This window comes from Oryza glaberrima, chromosome 9, assembly GCF_000147395.1.
Source record: "Oryza glaberrima chromosome 9, OglaRS2, whole genome shotgun sequence".
Lineage (NCBI taxonomy): Eukaryota > Viridiplantae > Streptophyta > Magnoliopsida > Poales > Poaceae > Oryza > Oryza glaberrima.
The window spans coordinates 3,406,887-3,428,382 of NC_068334.1; the positions used below are offsets into that span (position 1 = coordinate 3,406,887).

General features: G+C 46.1%; 1 protein-coding gene, 1 long non-coding RNA gene and 1 pseudogene across 2 annotated transcripts; 2 read left to right on the forward strand and 1 right to left on the reverse strand.

The window, feature by feature from the left end:
• Positions 1-4,928: 4,928 nt before the first annotated feature.
• LOC127784654 (uncharacterized) lies at positions 4,929-5,780 on the forward strand. Its single transcript, XM_052311999.1, has one exon. It carries the CDS (start codon positions 4,929-4,931, stop codon positions 5,778-5,780), a length of 852 nt encoding a protein of 283 aa, XP_052167959.1.
• A 205-nt stretch (positions 5,781-5,985) lies between these two features.
• LOC127784139 (pentatricopeptide repeat-containing protein At4g14850-like) lies at positions 5,986-9,290 on the forward strand (annotated as a pseudogene).
• A 4,481-nt stretch (positions 9,291-13,771) lies between these two features.
• Positions 13,772-15,677, reverse strand: LOC127784211 (uncharacterized). The gene is made up of 2 exons (XR_008019462.1): positions 15,275-15,677; positions 13,772-14,147 (listed from the first exon to the last, which is right to left on the reverse strand). It is a non-coding gene; the product is annotated as an uncharacterized LOC127784211 (long non-coding RNA).
• Positions 15,678-21,496: the final 5,819 nt, after the last annotated feature.

Sequence of the window (21,496 nt, forward strand, 5' to 3'; positions counted from 1 at the left end):
CAACTTAAAGTGGGCCAAACCATCCCTAACCTCCATAGGAGCCCACTTGTAAGCTGTTGAAGAAAATCGGTGGAGAGAGGTGGGTCTAGGGGTCGGCCGAACCACTCCTGGCCCACCTCATCTCCAACTTACATGTGGAGGGCCATGATGGCCTCCCAATGACAGTTGTGAGGGGTTAACTGTCATTAGCAACTATAAAAGGAGGTTCCCATCCACACTTCAAGATACACAACTTTGAGCTCAAGTAGAGTACAACTCACTTGTAGTTTCATATTTAGTATGTTAGCTTGGTAGAGAGTGAGGGGAAGCTCCAGAAGGAGTGCCCCGAAATATCAGAATTCCTCCGAGAATATTATTGAGGAGTTCTGGAGTGTCGGTATTCTTCCAACGGAGTTCCGGAGAAAGCTAGGATTGCTGGCCTTCTTCTCTCTCGCTTGTATCTCGGCGGATGCTTTCTTTATCAAAGTAAGTGTTTGAGTTTTTTTATGTTCTTTAATTAGTTTATTTAAGTAAGATATATTCTTATTGGTGTGGGTTCGTCGCTTAGTGTGCAATTGAATGCTCTAGTACTAGGACTCTAGATAAAGAAGGAAGTTCCTACACAAGGCTAGAGTTGTCGGAGAATGAACTCCTCCACCGGGGAACCGTGAGGCCCCCCTTTGTGAGTTCGGCCGGGGGCAGCGGGTGAGATTCGAGGGCTTGGTGAGCGAAGCTGTGTCATCTTGAGGGAGTTATCCCCCTCCAAGATGATGAGACCAAAGGAGTTTATACAGGTTCAGGCCGCTGAGAAGCATAATACCCTACTCCTGTGCTTAGCTGATCTTGTGAGAAATTACAAGATCTCCTTGTTGGGGTAGAAGGTGTTGATCATCAGGGGCTCCAGCCCTCTTCTCCTACTAGGCCTGGACCTCCTTTTATATCTCCAGGGGTTACCACATGGGCCCAAAAACATAACTTAGTGGAGAAGGATTACAATCTTTGCATTAAATGCACGTCTTGTCTCTTGACTTGGGAAGCAAGCGCACGTCATCTTGATGATGAGACCTGTCAAATCTTGTCGCCTGACACGGAGGGTGCCCTTGTCAGTCACCATTTAATGGGTGAGGACTTCTGGGCTCCTATTACACCGGGAAACGGGAGCGTTGCTTTGACCAGAGCGGGAGGACCGACTCCGGCTGGGATAAGAGGATGAGAACCTCTCACCATCATTATTTGATGGGACATGTCAGGCTGCACGTCGCCTGACACACCAGCAGTGCATAGGCGCACTACCCCAGTCCCATCGGTCATTCGACCGGTCACAGACCGGTTGAGTGCATTGCACACCGCATTAAATGCGGCGTGGCGCGACTACTCGGGCCGCCATAAATGCGGGTAGGTGGGCACCTGGAGGCAGACACTTAACCCACCGTACATGGTGACCTAGAGAGGGGGTCGGGGGAGCCTGACCCCTAGTCACGGGAGGGGGCGGCCGCCGCCTGACCTCGGGCCCGATCCCCCCTCGAGGGAGGGCCACGTGGTGCCTGGGGCAGCCTTCTCACTCTAGTCTCGGCCAGGGAGTGGCCGCCGCCCCACCTCGGGCCTGACTCCCCTCGGGGGAGGGCCAAGTGGCATCGGGGGGCAGCCTCCTCCATCCAGTCTCTGGGAAGGAGTGGCCGCCACCCCACCTCGGGCCTGACTCCCCTTTGGAGAGGGCCACGTGGCATCGGGGGGCAGCCTCCTCCGACTAGTCTTTGGGAAGGAGTGGCCGCCACCCCACCTCGGGCCTGACTCCCCTCCGGGGAGGGCCACGTGGCATCGGGGGACAGCCTCCTCCCTCTAAACCTGATACCCTCAGGCCCATATCACCGACAAGAGTAATAATTAATAACTTAGGCGTGGTGACTAGGTTAGAAATTACCTTCGTTTGTTGTGTGCTCCACGGAAAGTGAGGTAGACAGCAGGTGGTGACAATCCTGTCCGTCCTATGTATTCCTCCACATTCGGGTACATCATAGAGCTCAAGGTCGGACTCAGCCTGGCAGACCAGGGGAGGGCCAATGCCCGAATCATTCGATAGAGTTTTACCTTTAACTTAATTAACTAACTAAAAGACATAGGAATGCACTCTACCCAATTTTTACTAGATTGAATTCTAGTCGTAGATAATAGACACAGTTCCTCATGTCCGATATCCTTGGAATACTCTAAGGGGAAGTGCGACAACATTATTCCGTGCGCTTGCGGATTTATCTGTGATCGAAAGAAATACCAACATCTATCAAGGATTTTGCAAGTGTTTTATCTGTTTGTGTCTTATGATTTGATTTTGGATCTTGCAAGTGTTTGATGCCAAGTTTCTAATTGAGGTGTTTTATGATTGAGATTGGAGAGGTAGATGACTGATTAGATAAGAAGAGTTGGGTCTTTTGTGACTCTTGTTTTTCTTCTAGGAAGAATTAGTCTGAAATATAATGATTTGGGTTACATGGATATATTACTTGTTTAAGGCTGTAGCTGGGCACCATTTTTGTTTTATTTTTTTGGCTAGAGTTTTCACATCTGTGACGGGTCGTAAGTTACTTTTTACTTTTCTTTTTGTCCGGGGTTATACTCAGCAATGATGGACCACAACTTATGAACCGATTAAGATAGTGGCACTTGTGACGGGTTCTATACTAAGCATGTCACATGGGTTAGTCAACATTGACGGGTCTTCACCCGTCAGAGATGAGTAGAGTAATCACTGTCTACTCATCTCTGACTAGGGCCAAACCTGTCATAGGTGACCTGATCCAGTGTAGTGTTTACTTATAAATTTATATGATGATTATATGGAAACCTTGGCATGGCTATTTATTAGAAAATGGGACTATGTAAAAAACTACCGCAAGTTTTTGAGTACAAAATTTTCGAATATATATATATAGTATAGTTGTAATATAATTCCACCATAACTATATTATAACTCTAATTTAACTTGTATATAATTATTTTAAATATATATATGACTTTGTAGTTAAGTTATATATAGATTATAATGTAGTTACAGTGTAATTATATTATAATTATAATGTATTTTTTTAAAAGAAAACGTGACTTTTTTTATCCCTTAGACGATATTCTCTCCATTAGAAAAACGAATTTAAGGCTGGATGTGATACATTATAGTACAACAAATCTGGACAAATGTATGTTTAGATTCATAGTAGTAGAATATGTCACGTCTAATACTATGTTAGTTTTTACAGGACAGAGGGAGTGTACCTTATTTAGCTATAGACTGTTCTAGATAACTAAGGGTCTAATCATTAACTTAAAAATAAATATTTACTAGATAAAACATCACGTTCTGATACTAAGTAAACATGAGGTAGAAAATGAATTTGCTTGGTAGAGCTAAACAATTTGATTTCGTGTGCTTCAAAATATTTATGTAGTCTGAAGATGAGAGATAACAGATCAATGATAGAAATGCTAAAAGTAGCTTAGGTGATGCAGTAAAACAAAGCTAGATGAGATGATGTGCATGGCTTCTTGAGAACTCTAGTATGGCAAAACATGGATAATTGACATAATTTGTGTACTTCAATTGTGCATATTTTTTTGACAGAGGAGAATGATTTATTTAGATAATAATGTACTTAACTTTAATTAATAATGGCTGCATCGAGAGAAATAAAATTATCTGAAAAATAAAGATGCCTCTTAAAATTAAGATATTTATGTGGTAGCTGCTTAAAAGACAATTTGGTTAGGAGGAATTGGCATGGTATTGAAATGTTGTTTGTGCATCAAAAATTATCCATCATTTATTCTCGAAGTATCATTATGCAAAATTTCTTTGGAGAGCGCTGCAATTTTCCTCTGTTTATATATTCCATGTGGTATATCTCATATTTTTAAGAATTGACTTGTGGGGGTTGATAAAAAAACCAATAAACTTATTCATGTCGGAGCCTCCTTTATATGTTGCGCTCTATGGTTGAGCAGGAATATTATGGTTTTTGAGAAATCACCATTTGTATCTTATACTGAGGTTCTTATGAGGACAGCATACTAGCTCCGATCGTAGACTCAACTACTAAAGTATGATGAAGACATCAAGCTAGCAAAAGTTGCATGTCGTAATCTTGAGTCAACGGTTATGCAGCTTTTCGTCAAATTCGTATGAAGATTCACAAAATCACAAATAGAATCCAATAATCATGTGGTATTTTTCTTGTGTTGGCGCTTAGTAGTTTGTGTGTGCTCCTATTTTTTTAGGTGTGTGTTGAGGTCAGTTTATGTTTGGTTGAATAGGTGTAATAAACTAATAATTGTGACTGTAGCTTCTTCAGCAAAGGTCAGGTCAGGATTCTATTCCATTATGTAAAAATAAATAAATTTTAAAATGTTTAATTCTAAAACATAATGGACCGTGCTTGGGCCGCGCCCTTGGCCCAGCCCAGTCCAAGTCGTAGCTCCCGTTCTTTATCCCCCCTCCATAGGAAAAAGTACACCCAAGATCTCTCATATACAAAATCATCGCAAAATTAAATACCGGGCATCCCTCAACTAACAAAACCGTTCTCTTTAGGTCCCTCGGTGGTTTTGACCCCAGTTTTGTTCGACGTGGTGGCTGAATCAGCGTGGGACCCACGTGGGCCCCACATGTCAAGTTGCCACATCATCTCTCTCCCTCTCTCTCTCTTTTCTCCGCGCTCACTCGCTGCAGGGCGGTTGGCGGGCGTGCACGGCCGCCAGGGGACGCGAAGAGGTCCCCCGCCGCGACATCGAAGTCGGGCACGGAGATGACAAGGTAGGTCGTGACGGCGAAGTGGGCGGCGGCGGCTGCGGGGGTGGGGATGAGAACGGCGGGGGAAGGGACGGGAGCGAGTTGAAGGCGGCGGGGGAGACCGCGTCGGCGGCGAGGCGACGTAGGAGGCGGGAAACGGAAGAGGGTTATGATGAGGAGGCTTACACTTGTGGACGTGGGCGGTGGCGGGCAAGCTCTCACATTAGGAGGGGCGAGGCGGGAGAGGAGGGCGTCGGCGACCCCCACACCCGCAACCACCCAGCACGCACCGCCGATGCCTGGCGGTCCCTCGCGCGTCGCCGATGCGGACGACGACGACGAGCTCTCGCACCTCCTCTCCCTGGCTGAGGCCAACCTCAACGCCCGCCACCTCCGCGCCGCGCACAAGCACGCCCCCCGCACCGCCCACCTCAACCCGGATTCCCCGCGCGGCTCGCTTCTCCTCACCGCCATCTCCGTCCTCGTCGCCGACCACTCCTTCCACCGCGCCACCCTCCTCCAACCCGACTCCGACTCACAAGGCTCGCACCTCTCCCCCTCCGCCCTCCGCCGCTACTACACATCCCTCCGCTCTGGCCCGCTCTCCTCTTCCCCCGTCATCTTCTCCACCATCAAGGAGGCCCTCCGCTGCGTCGCGGACGCTTACGCCGCGCCTGCTCTCGTGTCACTGCCTCATCGGCCTGCCTGCTCTGCCCGCCACCACGCTGCCGGCTTCGCGCCCTGTCTCACTGTCGCCCCACTTCGACCACCGCCGCCCCGCCGGCTTCGCGCGCCATCGTCCCACTCCGCCTGGCTGCTCCCCCGCTCTTGCCCCATTCCACATGCCTTCTCCGCTCATCTCTACTCGTCGCCGTGCTCAAGGTCGTCCTCTTCGATCTCCCCATGCTCCCAGCCGCCGCCCTTCCCTTATGCCGTGTCACCGCCACCGCTGCATCGCCGGCCGGCCATCAGACCTCCTTGCCCCGGTGACCTCCTCCCTACCGCCAGCCGTCCAGAGACCTAAAGAGTAGTGAGAGAGAGAGAGAGGAGAGGAGGGGAAATAGAGAAGAGGCTGACGTGGCTTCCTGACATGTGGGATCCACGTGGGTCTCACGCTGACTCAGCCGCCACGTCGCATAAAACCAGGGTCAAAACCACCGAGGGAGCTAAGGCAAACGGTTTTATTAGTCGAAGGACGTCCGGTATCTGGTTTTGTGATTGGGGGGTGATTTTGTATCTCGATGACAAGTTGAGGCACCTTGGGTGTACTTTTTTCCTTCTCGATATCGACGTCGTCGCCGTCTGCTTCGCCCAAATCGCCGCCGCTGCCGCCACACCGTCGGTGGAGAAGGCCTACCGGGTTCCTGTGGCCCGACGGTGAACTTCACGGGCATGGCCGCGATGGAGCCGAAGGCGAGTTCCGGTCGATTTTTCCTCGGCGGTTGTCGGCGACGGGGGCGCAGTCCCGCCGGGGCTCGCCCCCGTTGCCATCCTTAGAGCCGTGTGAAGGGCAGCAAAGGCCCTCCACCCTAGAGCATTCTCTCCGGCGGCGCCGCTCGTGCCGGAACGCCTTTTCCGATGAGAAGCGCCGGGACCATCAGCCAGCAGCTCAGCCGCTACGCCGCGGCGCAGGCGCTGCTCCCGGGGGCGCACCTCCACGCCAACCTCCTCAAGTCCGGCTTCCTCGCCTCACTCCGCAACCACCTCATCTCCTTCTACTCCAAGTGCCGCCGCCCCTGCTGCGCCCGCAGGGTGTTCGACGAAATCCCTGACCCGTACCACGTCTCATGGTCATCCCTCGTCACAGCCTACTCCAACAACGGCCTGCCCCGGAGCGCAATCCAGGCCTTCCACGGCATGCGCGCGGAGGGGGTATGCTGCAATGAGTTCGCTCTCCCTGTTGTGCTCAAGTGCGTGCCGGACGCCCAGCTCGGTGCGCGGGTGCACGCCATGGCGATGGCTATGGCTACGGGGTTTGGCAGTGATGTCTTCGTGGCGAACGCGCTTGTGGCCATGTACGGTGGATTTGGCTTCATGGATGATGCGAGGAGGGTGTTCGATGAGGCCGGCAGCGAGAGGAATGCCGTCTCCTGGAATGGCCTGATGTCAGCGTATGTCAAGAATGACCAGTGCGGCGATGCCATCCAGGTGTTTGGTGAGATGGTGTGGAGTGGGATTCAGCCTACTGAATTTGGGTTCTCTTGTGTGGTGAACGCCTGCACGGGTTCCAGGAATATAGACGCTGGAAAACAAGTGCATGCTATGGTGGTACGGATGGGCTTTGAAAAGGATGTGTTCACGGCCAATGCATTGGTTGACATGTATGTGAAAATGGGGCGTGTTGATATTGCTTCTGTTATTTTTGAGAAAATGCCTGATTCGGATGTGGTCTCCTGGTCTCCTGGAATGCTTTAATTTCTGGGTGCGTACTTAATGGTCACGATCACCGTGCGATAGAGTTGTTACTGCAGATGAAGTCTTCAGGGCTGGTTCCCAACGTGTTTACGTTGTCTAGCATCCTGAAGGCTTGTGCTGGTGCTGGTGCATTTGATTTGGGTCGGCAAATCCACGGGTTCATGATCAAAGCCAATGCAGATTCAGATGATTATATAGGTGTTGGTCTTGTGGATATGTATGCAAAGAACCATTTTTTGGACGATGCAATGAAGGTTTTTGATTGGATGTCCCATAGGGATTTGATTCTGTGGAATGCACTGATATCAGGTTGTTCTCATGGAGGACGACATGATGAGGCTTTCTCTATCTTTTACGTGTTGAGAAAGGAGGGTCTCGGCGTGAATAGGACAACATTGGCTGCTGTTCTCAAGTCCACAGCAAGCTTGGAGGCAGCCAGCGCCACAAGACAAGTTCATGCTCTTGCAGAGAAGATAGGTTTCATATTTGACGCTCATGTTGTCAATGGGCTTATTGATTCCTATTGGAAGTGCAGTTGTCTCAGTGATGCAATCAGAGTGTTTGAAGAATGTTCTTCTGGTGACATTATAGCTGTTACATCCATGATCACAGCACTCTCACAGTGTGACCATGGTGAGGGTGCAATAAAGCTGTTCATGGAAATGCTAAGGAAGGGGCTTGAGCCAGATCCTTTCGTGCTAAGTAGCCTACTGAATGCTTGTGCTAGCTTATCAGCTTATGAGCAAGGGAAGCAAGTCCATGCTCATCTGATCAAGCGACAGTTCATGTCAGATGCGTTTGCAGGGAATGCTCTTGTGTACACTTATGCTAAGTGTGGTAGCATAGAAGATGCAGAGTTGGCTTTCTCCAGCCTGCCAGAGAGGGGAGTTGTCTCATGGTCTGCAATGATCGGAGGGCTAGCACAGCATGGGCATGGGAAGAGAGCATTGGAATTGTTTGGCAGGATGGTTGATGAAGGCATTAATCCAAACCACATCACCATGACTAGCGTTCTCTGTGCCTGCAACCATGCAGGGCTTGTTGATGAGGCCAAGCAGTACTTCAATTCAATGAAGGAGATGTTTGGCATTGACAGGACGGAGGAACATTACTCATGTATGATTGATTTGCTTGGCCGTGCTGGTAAATTAGACGATGCAATGGAGCTTGTTAACAGCATGCCATTCCAAGCAAATGCCTCAGTTTGGGGGGCACTACTAGGAGCCTCAAGAGTCCACAAAGACCCAGAACTGGGAAAGCTGGCAGCTGAAAAGCTCTTCATCCTAGAGCCTGAGAAATCCGGTACACATGTTCTGCTTGCAAACACTTATGCATCTGCAGGCATGTGGAATGAGGTGGCTAAGGTGCGAAAGCTAATGAAAGATAGTAACATCAAGAAGGAGCCTGCCATGAGCTGGGTTGAGGTTAAGGACAAGGTGCATACTTTCATTGTTGGTGACAAGAGCCACCCGATGACAAAAGAGATATACTCAAAGCTAGATGAATTGGGAGATCTGATGAGCAAAGCTGGTTATATTCCAAATGTAGATGTTGATCTCCATGATTTAGACAGGAGTGAAAAGGAGTTACTTCTTTCTCATCATAGTGAAAGGCTGGCTGTCACATTCGCTTTGCTCAGCACTCCACCTGGAGCACCCATTAGGGTCAAGAAAAATCTGCGCATATGCAGAGATTGCCATATGGCATTTAAGTTCATTTCAAATATTGTTTCGAGGGAAATTATCATCAGAGACATAAACCGATTCCATCATTTCAGAGATGGGACATGTTCTTGTGGTGATTACTGGTAGAAACATCGGAACAGGATTTTTTGTAGCTTTTTGAGAATTGTGGTGGTCAGAAAAGTATACACACGCTCAGAGAGGCTTAACAATTTAGAAAATTTTGTACCCACTGTAGCAACCATTTTAGACAGTTGTTGGAGTATTCAATAAGCTATGTGGTTTCTGTAGCTCAATCTACAACACACTCCACACTAAGCCAGAAAGGTCCAAAATTTTGTTTTTTCTGTTGTGTTAACGAAGGAGCAGTCCTCATGTACATGATTTTTTAAACATTCTTAATTGTTATAGGATAGAAAAAAATTTAGCTATTGCAAGTTTACAACCTGGTGTCTCTTATAGTATTTACAGGGAAACGACTACCATTAGTCCTGCAGCTGAGATAACATCGTTTGATGGCCATATGCCTATTTCGTTATTTACAAGTTCGTACAAGAGCTTCACTTTTGCATCACTGCTGGAGATGGTGACAATGAGGTTATTATACTACAGGGCTCCTCTGATTCTGTTGGTATTCAACTCAGGTATTTTATTTCCATTACCCTACATGAACTTGTATTTTGTTACAGGTAACTGGTAAGGCAGTTTGCTTAAAGTACAATTTACTGTTCTTTTGGGTGATGTTGAGAAGACAGCCGCACTCAAGAACTTGGACATGATACTTCTCTCATATATGGTTGGTAAATATTTCTTGTGGTCTATGCTAAGATTGCATCATCGTTTTTTTTAAAAGAAAACTATCATGCAGGTGTTCCTGACTATTTACTTTTTAATCATACACACGCTGTGGCCTATTTTTTTGTGAGATTATTTCCAATATTCCATTGTACTTGTTTCTTTGAGCTATTTTCTAAACCTCTATGAATACATTAACATAAACTCTATTATGTTAATAAAGGGGAATGCTGATATTGCTTTAGTAAGCCTAAATTCATGTACTGTGGTTGCAATGAAACTGGAGCACTTGGCAAGTGTGGGCAGATAAGAGAGAAGCATAAGTTTTTAGACAGGTCACGTACTAATTTAAAATTGAGAATTGTTCCTCATTATCTTCTAGTTATTTTTTGTGTCGAACGTAAATAGCTGAAGGAAAAGGTTGACAAGTTGACAATCTTTTGTGTAATGTCAAATAGCTGGCTTGGGAAGCTATTGGGGAGTTTCTGTCCAAAAAATTGCAAGTTTGACTATTATATGGCAACCTTGGAAGGCTCTTAATTTGCGCATGTGCAACAACAATATGAAATGACTCTTAGCATTGCCACATAGGTTTTCCACTGACATGGAGAGAGATTAAGGTCGTCTCTTTACTAAACAAATGACAGGAGGCACAAAATATGATGTCAGAGAGAAAACCTTGTGGTATTGCTTAGGGACAACTAGTTGGTATAATATACTAGTGACTAGTATTTATTGTGTAGCTATTTTCAATTCTTTGTATAAGTAATAAGTTATCTCTAATATTGTGTTTTCCTGACGTAGAGGACAGTAGAAACAACTACTATCTCATCCCTGTACATGCCCTGTAGCTCTTTTACATCTTACATTTATGGACCACCATTTAAATGCATGCAAGGAGTGTTGAAGAACAAGCATGATCACTGCCATTTTCTTGTAACTAAGACTGCAGTTCTCTTGTGAAGTTGTAGCTGAGTGCCCGAGTGTTTCACATGCCATTCTATTTGTCATTCTGAAGACATTATTTTTCTGCTTTCATAATCTCATCAATTTCATGAGAAATTCTCTTCAGATGAATATTTAGCCATTGCTAGGAAGCACCTTGCAGCCTCTCTGCTCAACTGATTAACTATCATTTTTTTCTTTTTTTACTTGCAAGTTAGAGCAGGTACAATAGCAGGCTATAAGCCAGCTGCAAACATATTTTAAGAAGATAAATGAGGAGAGAGAAGAGCAGCAGGCTACAGATTTGTAGCCAGCTGTAGCACGGACTCTAAGACGCAGTGTGTGTATGATAGGTGGGACTAGGTATTAATAGTTTAGTATATAACTATTCTATGAATAAACTATTAGATTGGCTATAGATGAATTGGAGCTAGTAGTTGGCTATACTATTAAACTTGCTCTTACAGCTTCTCTGTGTTAGTGCAATTGCGATTTGTCTCATCAAGTCCTACATGATATTTGCCATCAGAATGCTTCTGCACTTGTTTCCGAAGTACGGAGAAAATAAAGAGTCACCTCTTCTTGATGAAATCCTAGTGGAAATAGCTTTTGCTTTCTATTAAACTGCTTGTTGGTTTGGCTAATTGGCTAATGGAAAATTTACCCGACGAGATGCTGAACATAAGGCATATGATGATTTTGCTTTTTACTAGTAGTTTGTTTGGCTAATTGGTGGCATTATGTAGTTTTTGCAGCTTACTTCAATCATCCGAAGGTTAAGCAGTAATTGAGAATTTGAGATAAAGGTGTCTTTGCGAGCTTGTACAAGAGAGGGGAGATTTAGAACTACATGATGAATATTTGTATTGTCAAAATTCTTAAGGCGGAGATAGTAATATTGGCACAGGTAGGAAAGATTTAGCAGTAATTATATTAAGGCTATGTTCGGTTCCTTGGGATTAAACCCCCAAGGGGAACCTATCCAGGGAGGGATTGAGTGAATCCCTCCCATGTCACTTAATCCCTGTGGGATGAATTCCCTTGATTTTCCTAATCCTGTTTTCAAAACGTTTGTTCGGAGAGGGAATGGCGTAGTCGTGCCCCCGGTCGCTCTGCCCCAGGGGTGACGCGGGCGGCGATTCAAGCCGCGCCGCCCCCTCCCTCCCCCTGCTCTCCCCAGCCTCGCCGCCGCCCGAGTAGCCGCCGGCAAAGCCAGGCGGAAGCAAGGAAGGCGGCGGGGGGGCTTTCCATCTCCCTCGCTCGTGGTCAAGGCGGCTGGGGAACTGACGTGACCGGACGACGGGAGTGAGGCGACGGCGACGGCGTCCAACTCCGGCGCTGCCGAGCACGGATCCAGCCCTCTCTTGGCCGGATCTGGTGCTCCCACCGGCGGGAGTCGTGGGGGACGGCGGGATCCGCCACCATCCCGCCTGGAAGCGACGACGCCGCGGCCTGCGAAGGTGCGAAGGAGAGGTGGGGGCTGGCGCGCCCTTGCCAGTGCAGAGACAACAGCCGTGGCGGGAGACCGGTGACGGTGTGCGATGCCATCGTCGGGACAGTCGGCGACGGCGGCGAGGCAGAGTGGCGCGGGGCTTGGCGACGACGGCAGCGAAATCCCCCAGATCCGTGCCAACTCGGCCAGATCTAGACGGCAGCTAGCTGTCACGGCTGTGGCGGCGGCGGCATCGGCGGACACGGCGTCAGGGCGGCTCCTAGCTGCTTGCTGGTGGACGTTTTGCTGGTGGAGGCCAACTCCTTCCCCTTTGCTGGTGGAGGGCAACGGCGCAGTGGCAGGACGTTTTGCTAGTGGAGGCCGACTCCTTCCCCTTGCTGGTGGAGGGCAACAGCGCAGCGGCGGTTTGCGGAGGCGGTGGCTGGCGTCGGTGGCAGCGGCGACGACGGCCGTGACTGTGGAGGCGGTGGCGACGTCGGCGGCGGGGAAGGAGTCGGGTGCGAGGCGAGGATGGCGACGGCGAGGTGGCTGGGCGTTCGGCAGCAGCGGCTGTGGTGGTGGTGACCGTGTCTGCGGTCACCGGAGGCATGGCGGCCTTGGACGACTAGCCGAGGGCGTGGGAGATGGCTGCATCTGGTCGGCGTGGCATCGTTTGGTGGAGGGGTCGGAGACCGGCTTTGCGCAGAGAAGCGCAGCCGATGGCAGCGGAGGCCGGCTCGGCGCGAGAGGCGCGGGCGGCGGAGATGGAGGCCGGATTGGCGCGAGAGGCGCAGCCGATGGAGGGAGGCCGGATTGGCGCGAGAGGCGCGTCCGGTGGAGGAGGCCGGCTTGGCGCAGAGAGGCGCGGCCGGCGGTGGAGGAGGCGACCTAGGTGTGACGAGGAGCTGCCGATGGGTGTGGTGGTCTTCGACGCACGAAGGCTGGTTGGCGGGGGACGCCGGTGCAGGGGTCTCACATGTCGGCAAAGCTTGTGTGGTGGTGGAGCATCGGTGCCTCAGACGTGGATTCGCAGGTGGTGAGCAGCGGGTGAAAACCCAGTTCGGCCTTGGTTGGACTGACAACGATGATCCCCCTCCTGAGGGCATCGTTGTGCTGTCTCACCCCTCAAGGGTGGTTGCCGTGCGAAAGCCCAGTCTTAGCTCCTTTGAGTCCCGACGGACGACGGCGGCGGTTTTCCGTCGCTTCTCTTCTTGAAGACGTCGTTTTTGGCATTCCCTGGGGGCGTTCTCGTCTGTGTCCCTTTGTTGGTCTAGTGGCGGTCGGTCACGTTTAGCAGCGGCTGGTCCGGTGTTAGCCTTCTCCTTGGCTTGTGTGTTGGCGATGTCGGCGTGTGGGTGGTGGTATAGTTTTTCTTTTTTCCTGGTTACGACCCTCCTGGGTTGTAATCTTGTAATTTTTTCCTGCTCTATCAATAGAACTTCACATCGTCTTGTCTTGTACGAGTCGTTCAAGAAAAAAACGTTTGTTCGGTTTTGGCTTGGTGCGCCTCCTTAAATCCCGTGCCAAGGCAGCAATAGGCAACAGCAACAACAAAGGACTGGTGCTTTCCTGCTTCAACGTTGCACGCTGTCCATTGAGTTTAGAATAGCAAAATTGATTTTCAGGTTGGCAGTTTAGTTTAGAATAGCAAAAAAATATTGCAAACCGATATTTTTGTATAAGTGAAAAGTGCAACATGAATGAAATTACACTTCAGTAAAAAAAATATTGCAGTAACCTCATTAATTACGCGAAAACCACATTGATTAATCATTAAAACAAAATTATTGCAGTATCATCAAGGCCTGTATCCGGTTTAAGGCAAGGAGGCATCACCCAACAAAGCTTGAGGTCACTTGACAAGACAGAGACAACTAAATACAGTCATAGTAGTGAAATTTGAAAATAAAAAAAGAAAAAGATGAAACTATGTCATGATTCACTTGAGCTATAAAAATAAATGTGAGCTGCCACACCCACTCCTAGACCAAATGGTTACATCAGCAATATACAATGGTTCAGAGATCAACATTTGTTGCTCCTGCAAAAGCCATCATCTTGTACATGTCTGCTCATTCACTCTGTATCTGAACCACCATCCTCTCAGACTTCCTCCCAAAGCCTGTAGAGAAGAAAGAAGTTTCCTTCAGTTTTCAGTTGTAAAATGCAATAATTTAGGCAATGCTTTTGTGCAGTGAGCAATTGTCTCAAATTTCCTGAAACCAGCCAACTATTGATCCTTGGCAACATTTTTACCAAGTTTTCAGTTTGACAAGTGATTGTTTGTAAGCTGTATTGTGTGCTTTGCCTAATAGCTAGCAGTGCTAGAAACATGGACATGCATATGAGACTAATGCTAGCTGTGCTTCAGATATCAAAATGAAATTAGGACACATATAAGATTGAGCAAGCAAAAAACTGAATTCAATAGTAGCTATAATAGAAGCAAAAATCAGTAGTCTGCAGATTAAGCAAGCAATAGCTGCAAAAATCATGTTTTACATCCAGAATTTCTTCATTAGATGGTTCTACAAAAGATAACCTAAAAATGGACCAACCTAGGAAATTGTTTTTAGACCATTTGAACCATGTACCAAAATAGTTCAGATTTAAGTAAATTGTATTCTGCCGACTGCCAAGAGCTTTTTACAGGCCTCAACTAAAGCTGCACATGACTCATTTTTCTTACTACTTCAATTTGAACTTTGTACTTTGTTCAGAAAATATGGCATGTGGAATGGCTCATTGATCTACTTGTATTATGGGCACTGTCAAGTATGGGTGAGATTACAAGAGCAGACAACTTGTTGGAATCACTTCTGATGAACAACATTTGTCTAGTATTTCTGAAAAATGAACAGCATTAACTTCTGATGCCTCAATATTATTACGCACTGCATGTTTTTGTGGCATTACTATTACCTGCCAACTAATTTTCATAACCTTTATGTACAAATTTAAAACAACTCACATTGAATTCCCATCATTTTCATTCACAACTCGAGCCAAAATAGTAACTCATATTGGCTTCCCATTTTCATAACCTTTATGTACAAATTTAAAACAACTCACATTGAGAATCAGAAAACGTGGTCTTTCAACTACTCAACTACCAGGAGAATCAGCATATTCTCACTGGGCACTACAAACAGAGGATCAGATCCAGGAAGGACATGATCAGAGCTTCAGACTAAGTTAGGAATATTACTCAGAACAAATCAAGGGAGAAAGAAGAATAAATCAAGAAACCTTGTGAGGAACAAAGAACAGATCCATGTCCTCCTGCTTCTCCTTGCCGTAGCGCTTAGAGCTTCAACGGCGCCATGGTGAGGGGGTGTGATGCTGCGGCGTCCCCCGCCATGCCTGCCACCGTCGTGCGCCGCTGCAGTAGCACGAGGCCACGAGCGCAAGAAACCCTAACACTGGAAGAGAAGGCTAGGGGAGATGGGAAGGGAAGGAACTCACAGGGGAGAAGGTGACCAACGGAGGAGTCAACTGCCGGAGAAGAGAGCGTGCCGTCGCCGTCGCGTCGGAGTCGTGCCGTGCCGTGCAGCCGTCCCCGCCGCAGCGCCCCCTCTCGTTGCGTCGCTGCGTCGAGAGGATATTTTTCCTCTCCACCAGAGAAGCTGAATATTTCCCGGCCGATGATGAGGGGAAAACACCGGGGTGGGCCGGGATAAAATCTCGTCTGGGCTTAACCGAACGCCCCACCGGGATAAAATCTCGTCTGGGCTTAACCGAACGCCTATACTTGCGTAGGCTGGTATCTTTTCCATGCCGAGATTTTTCACGGGATTGGGCCTGATCCCGGCCGGGAACGGCCCAACCGAACAAGCCCTAAGTGGGTTATGATGGAAAGGTGGGCTACAAGCTATTTCGCCGTAGCAAAGATACTGCTTCCTTTGATGAATGGTGGGCAAAGTTCAGAAGCAAGGGTTGGTCAGGTTAGAAAAGGGTTGTCTTCTTGGGAGCCTAGACGTTATGGAAACATCGTGATCGTTGTGTCTTCGACGGCCCTCTCCGGCTCTCCCAACCTAGCTGAAGCCTTGCGGCTTGCTAAAAGAAGAGTTGTATCATTGTATGATTAGGGTTTGTCCGGGTCTAAGGTCACTCATGTTTTCATGCCGAACGGTGAATAGCGCTAGCTTGTACTCCCTCCATCTACTTTTGATAGCCATATTTCTAAATCTGAAAAATTTATTTTTGATAGGCATATTTCAATCCAACAACTTATCATTTTAATGGCTTTCTTGGATTTAATGCGTGACTCTTCATTCTTCCACACAAAATTGGCTACATGAGCATCGAGAAATATAAATATTAGTGAATCGCTTGTTTACGATGAATGACTAGTAGCATATTTAAATGGATGATAAGTAGAATCACTTATCCTTGGTCTGTGTGCCAAGATAAAATATGACTATCAAAAGTAGATGGAGGGAGTATTACGTTGAGGTCGTCTTTTAATGTTTTTTTCAGTGCCCATGTAAGGTTTATATGTGTTGTAGGGTTCTTACCCTCCCATTTCTTTTTCTAAATATCTATATCTCTATTCCTATACTAATTGGGTACTTTCTAGATGCTCTCACGTTAATTAGAAAAATCTAACCATTGATTAAGTTAATGATGTTATCCTGGTCGTTGATAATATTAAGATTTATCCGTGTTTCTTTAATAAGATACGTGTGCTATCAACTTTTATATATGGACATCCAATATACGTGTATTAATTGCGGATCTTATCTCCACGTATCAATCTCACGGTACCTGGTTCCCTCCAACAGATGAGAAGAAACGCGACGATGCGAAGACGGCGACGGCTGGCGCGCGCTCCATCCCTCGGGAAATCTGCTCGTGTGCAACCTTGGCGCTGATCTTGGAGAGCCATGCACGAAGGAACCGCTGATCTCCGGGAGATCAATGTTCTGTGTCTCGCTGGCCGGTCGTGGAGAGATCGATCTATGGACTGATCGATGCCCTTTAAATTTTCTGAGTTAAATCAATGGTGCTACTATCGTATGAGTATTTCTTTTCAATACCTCTCCAAGAGATTGTTTGCTTTGTATGGTTTTTTTTTTTTTGTCATCACAGTGATTTGTAACAGAGACGCTTGGGTTTAGTAGTAGTCATGCCGTATCAGCACACAAATTCGATGCCATATTATTATTCATGCATGCAGCCAAAATAGCTGCTGGTGAATCAAATTTCCAACAGATAGCTGCTCGTGAACATCAGTTGTCTGGCTAGCATTAATTATATCTTTTTTTTCTGAAGTCGATCTAGGCAAGATAATGATATATTCATCACCTGCTAATTGAGCACAAAGTTTCATGTGAAAATTCCACACTTTCTCATGCATAATGCTCAGCGAGACACCCCATCTTTTGATTTCACCGGACAGTAATAAATTCCATATTCTCTTCCTTGCAGGTGATTGCAAGATATTTCCGGACATGTTATTTTCTAAAGAAAGTTCTGCATAATAGGTACAGTGTCAATATCTCTGCTTTGTTCAGTACAACTTTTATTACTACAAATGGCATAGGTTGTGGTAATACAATCATAAGAATATTAATTAATTTAATACAGTCCAATATAGTTCGCTCACTTTCTGCTTATTTCCTCTCCAATACTAAATTATTGACCACCCTCTACCCATACTACAGATTTTCTGAAAATGTTTATGCATTAATTAGTTAAATTATTTCTTACCAAAATAACATTGGTAGTACCATGCAAATCTCGATTTTTGGATTAATGGTATACTATTATTATTTCTTAAGCTAATTTCTTTGGTACTTTTTGTCCAACGGGCACTTTCCCGATGGATTTTGGGATGCCATCAATCCCAACAACGACGACCGCTTATAGTTAGCCAAGGCATGGAACTAATGATATTTATATATATATATGCCTTCTCACTTAATTATCTTGTTATAGCCTTACATTAATTGTACTATATATGATTCTATAAAGAAATTTCAGGTTAATATATTTAGGCCATTAATTAATGACAGAAGATCAGCACATCTACGTGAGATAACAAAGAGAAGAGAGCAGTGAGCTATCCCAGAGAAGAAAAATAAAGCTACAAATTAACACTGTCATGTATACTGAATGATACAGATATAAACAAAACGATGAACGGGTATTTAACTACATGTACATATTGATTAATATTAGATGCTATACTTGACATGCCAAAAATATAAAAGATTATATTGAAAAAATAGTCCATCTGTGTGTAGTTTGCACGTACGCATGCACACAGCATTAGTTTGCCTTAATGTAGTTCTCAGGTTGTATCTTGCCTTCATGCTAATCCTAATAAGAGCTATTTTATATAGTTGATTATAACAAGAGCTGGCCTTAAAAAGTTTAGATTTTTGGAATTATTAAATTAATAAATTACTAAACAAAAAGTATTAATAAACATATTATTTTTTTCAAGTATAAAAATACTTATGTTGTAACTACAAAGTCCGGTTTAAGTGACATAGACTCTAACTTTAGTCACAGTAATTCATAAAAAAATCAATATAGTTAATAAATGATACAATGTTTAGCATAATTATATATCCCGTGCAAGGCACGGGTAGGCAACTAGTAATTATAATGATACACTGCTCTCCTACGTGTTTGAGAAAAAAAACTCAGACCATGGTGAACATATGGGTTCTCTTTTCTACATTTTCTTAAATTATTCTATCTAATTGCAAGCGAAGGGAAATGGTAAAAGTGTAGCGTTTTGTATTGTAATATCTCCAGTGGTGGCCCAAACTTTTCAATGCTTCGGATCATTTGCTAACATAAATTACTCGTGTTATATTGGCTGATACTCTCTCCATCCCAAAATAAATAAGTTGTTTGTTTTTGGACGGAAAGAGTAGATGGTAGACCCACATGTGCAGATGTGCAGTGCTACAGCATGTCTACACAAACCCACTTGGATACCTAACATGCATTCTAATGGACTCTCTCCGTCCAAAAAAAAAAGGAAATGTGGCCCCTCTTAGTCCAATGAATCTAGATAGCCCTCTATTCAGATTCGTTGATTTTTTTTGGATGGAGGAGTATGTTTGAATTAAATAAGATCAAAGGGTTTAGGACCTTATTGTTTACCCATTGGCTTATAAGCTTTTGTTAAAATTTGAATTTTAAATTTTGATTTTGATGCCATTTTAATGTAGTTCTTTTTACATTGACTTTTAAGTCGTTAAGAACATATATATATATATATATATATATAAAAGTTTTATCCATAAATTATTTTTTAATTACTAATAAACTATTATGGTTTAGAATAACTAATGGGTAACCAATGGGGTCCTTGACCATAGAGCATCAACATCATCAATAGCTTCCTTATTCTATTCCTTATCCTCATATTTACGAAATTTTGGTCAAAAATCGTATCCAACTGAATCCCTAACCAATCTCCCAATAGTTTAGGTTCCCAACTCCGGATGCATCGTTCCTCACTTCTAGGGAGCGATTTTTTTCCTAATCGCTGGCCGACGCTCTCTCGCGCGTGCACGGCAAAAATGTTCTCGCGCTCCTCTTCGCGACCTTGTTCCTCTGCTGCAGCGCCATCTTCCTCGACGGCGGCGGCGGCGGCGGAGGCCTCTTCCTCAGCAATGGCACCGGCTAAATCTTCCTCGGCGGCACCCTTTTCTTTGTTGGAATTAATAGATGGGCTAAGGCCCATTCGAAGATTAATTCTTTGGAAAATCACAAAAGCCCACCTCATGGGATGGTATGCATGTGGAGTTTAGTACCACCTTGCTTATTCTAGGAGAGGGGGACCTCCTTAAAAGGGAGGATGCCCTCCTAGCCACTAAGCATGTGTGGTGGAGAGAAGAGGGGAAACACGCTCGCACGCTCGCCTGGCCTGGCAGGGCAGGGCAGGGCAGGCGGCGCACGTGCACGACGTACGCGTCGAATGGTCCGCAAAATTGGCTCCTCAGCCTTGCGCAGATGCAGCCTCCTTTTGCAGTTTTGTTTTGCTGCGGGATTCGGATTTGTTTTGTTTTGGAAACATTCCGAAAAATCCGGTGCGTGAAAACGGCATAGAGTCCGGATAGGTCCCGCGCGACTTATCCGGTTCGGTTTACGTGGGCGCCCTGATCAGGCGATCTATCTCTACATAAACTAAGCCGCCGCCTTCACGCAACACACGCGAAATCAATCTAGGGTTTGCCTTCTACTCTGTACTGCGCCGTCGCTCGTAGACTACTCCATCCCGCTCGCCAGCGTGCACCGGCAATCGGGAGAGCAGGTCTCCGGAACCTCTGTCTTCGACGTCCTGCACTAGGAGAAGGCGACAATAAGGTTTTTGGGAAGCGCTTCGCGCGACTGCTCCCTTTTCGTCCGCGACGGCTCGCCTTCCTCTCCGCTCGCGTGCTTCGCGACTTCGTCGACGCTCGCAACCGCGAGTAGTTCCTGCCGAGCAACCGGTCTTTCCGCCACCTCGGTACGTGTTCGACATGTTGCGCATATTTGATCTGTTCATGTTTTACTGCTTAGTTTACATGTGTAGATCTAATGATGCGTTCAATCTAGTTTACATCTGCAATGTCATGATTTATTTATGGAATAAATTAAATCATTATGTGCTTATAATTTCAACAATCCAAAAACCTTATTATAGGCGCTGTGATTTTACTATGGCTGGTTTTGCCGATGCACTGAGGCCGGATAAATTCATCGGTGTGCACTTTAAGAGATGGCAGATCAGGGTTACTCTGTTGCTGAGGGCTATGAAATGCTTCTGGGTGAGTACTGGCAAACCTGAAGGAATTCTTACTGCTGATTAGCAGAAGCAATTCGAGGAAGCCACTACTCTCTTTGTGGGATGCATTCTTAGCGTTCTTGGCGATTGTCTGGTCGAGGTGTATATGCATATGACCGATGCTAAGGAGTTGTGGGATGCACTGAATACTAAATTCAGTGCTCCTGATGCTAGCAATGATCTGTATATCATGGAGCAATTTCATGACTACAAGATGGCTGACAACCATTCTGTAGTCGAACAGGCTCATGAGATACAAACCATGGCTAAGGAACTCGAACTCCTTAAGTGTGTCTTACCCGACAAATTTGTGGCCGGGTGCATTATTGCGAAACTACCTCCATCATAGAGAAGTTTCGGTACTGCACTCAAACACAAGAGACATGAATACTCCGTTGAGGGGTTGATAGCGTCTCTTGATGTTGAGGAGAAAGCTCGGGAAAAAGACGCCGTGTCTAAGGGCGATTGTGGGTAGTCCAGTGTCAATGTTGTGCACAAGGCCCAGAACAAAGAGCAAGGGGAAATACAAAGCTCAACAGACCATCAACTTCAAGAAGCAGAAGAAGAACAACAACAATCCTAACCAAGATGAGAGGACTTGCTTTGTGTGTGGGCAACCTGGTCATCTGGCTAGGAAGTGTCCACAGCGCAAGGGGATGAAGGCACCTGCAGGGCAGACT

Excerpts from the sequence above, each read along its gene's own strand:
- LOC127784654 (XM_052311999.1), top strand. The coding sequence starts at position 4,929 with ATGAGGAGGCTTACACTTGTGGACGTGGGCGGTGGCGGGCAAGCTCTC.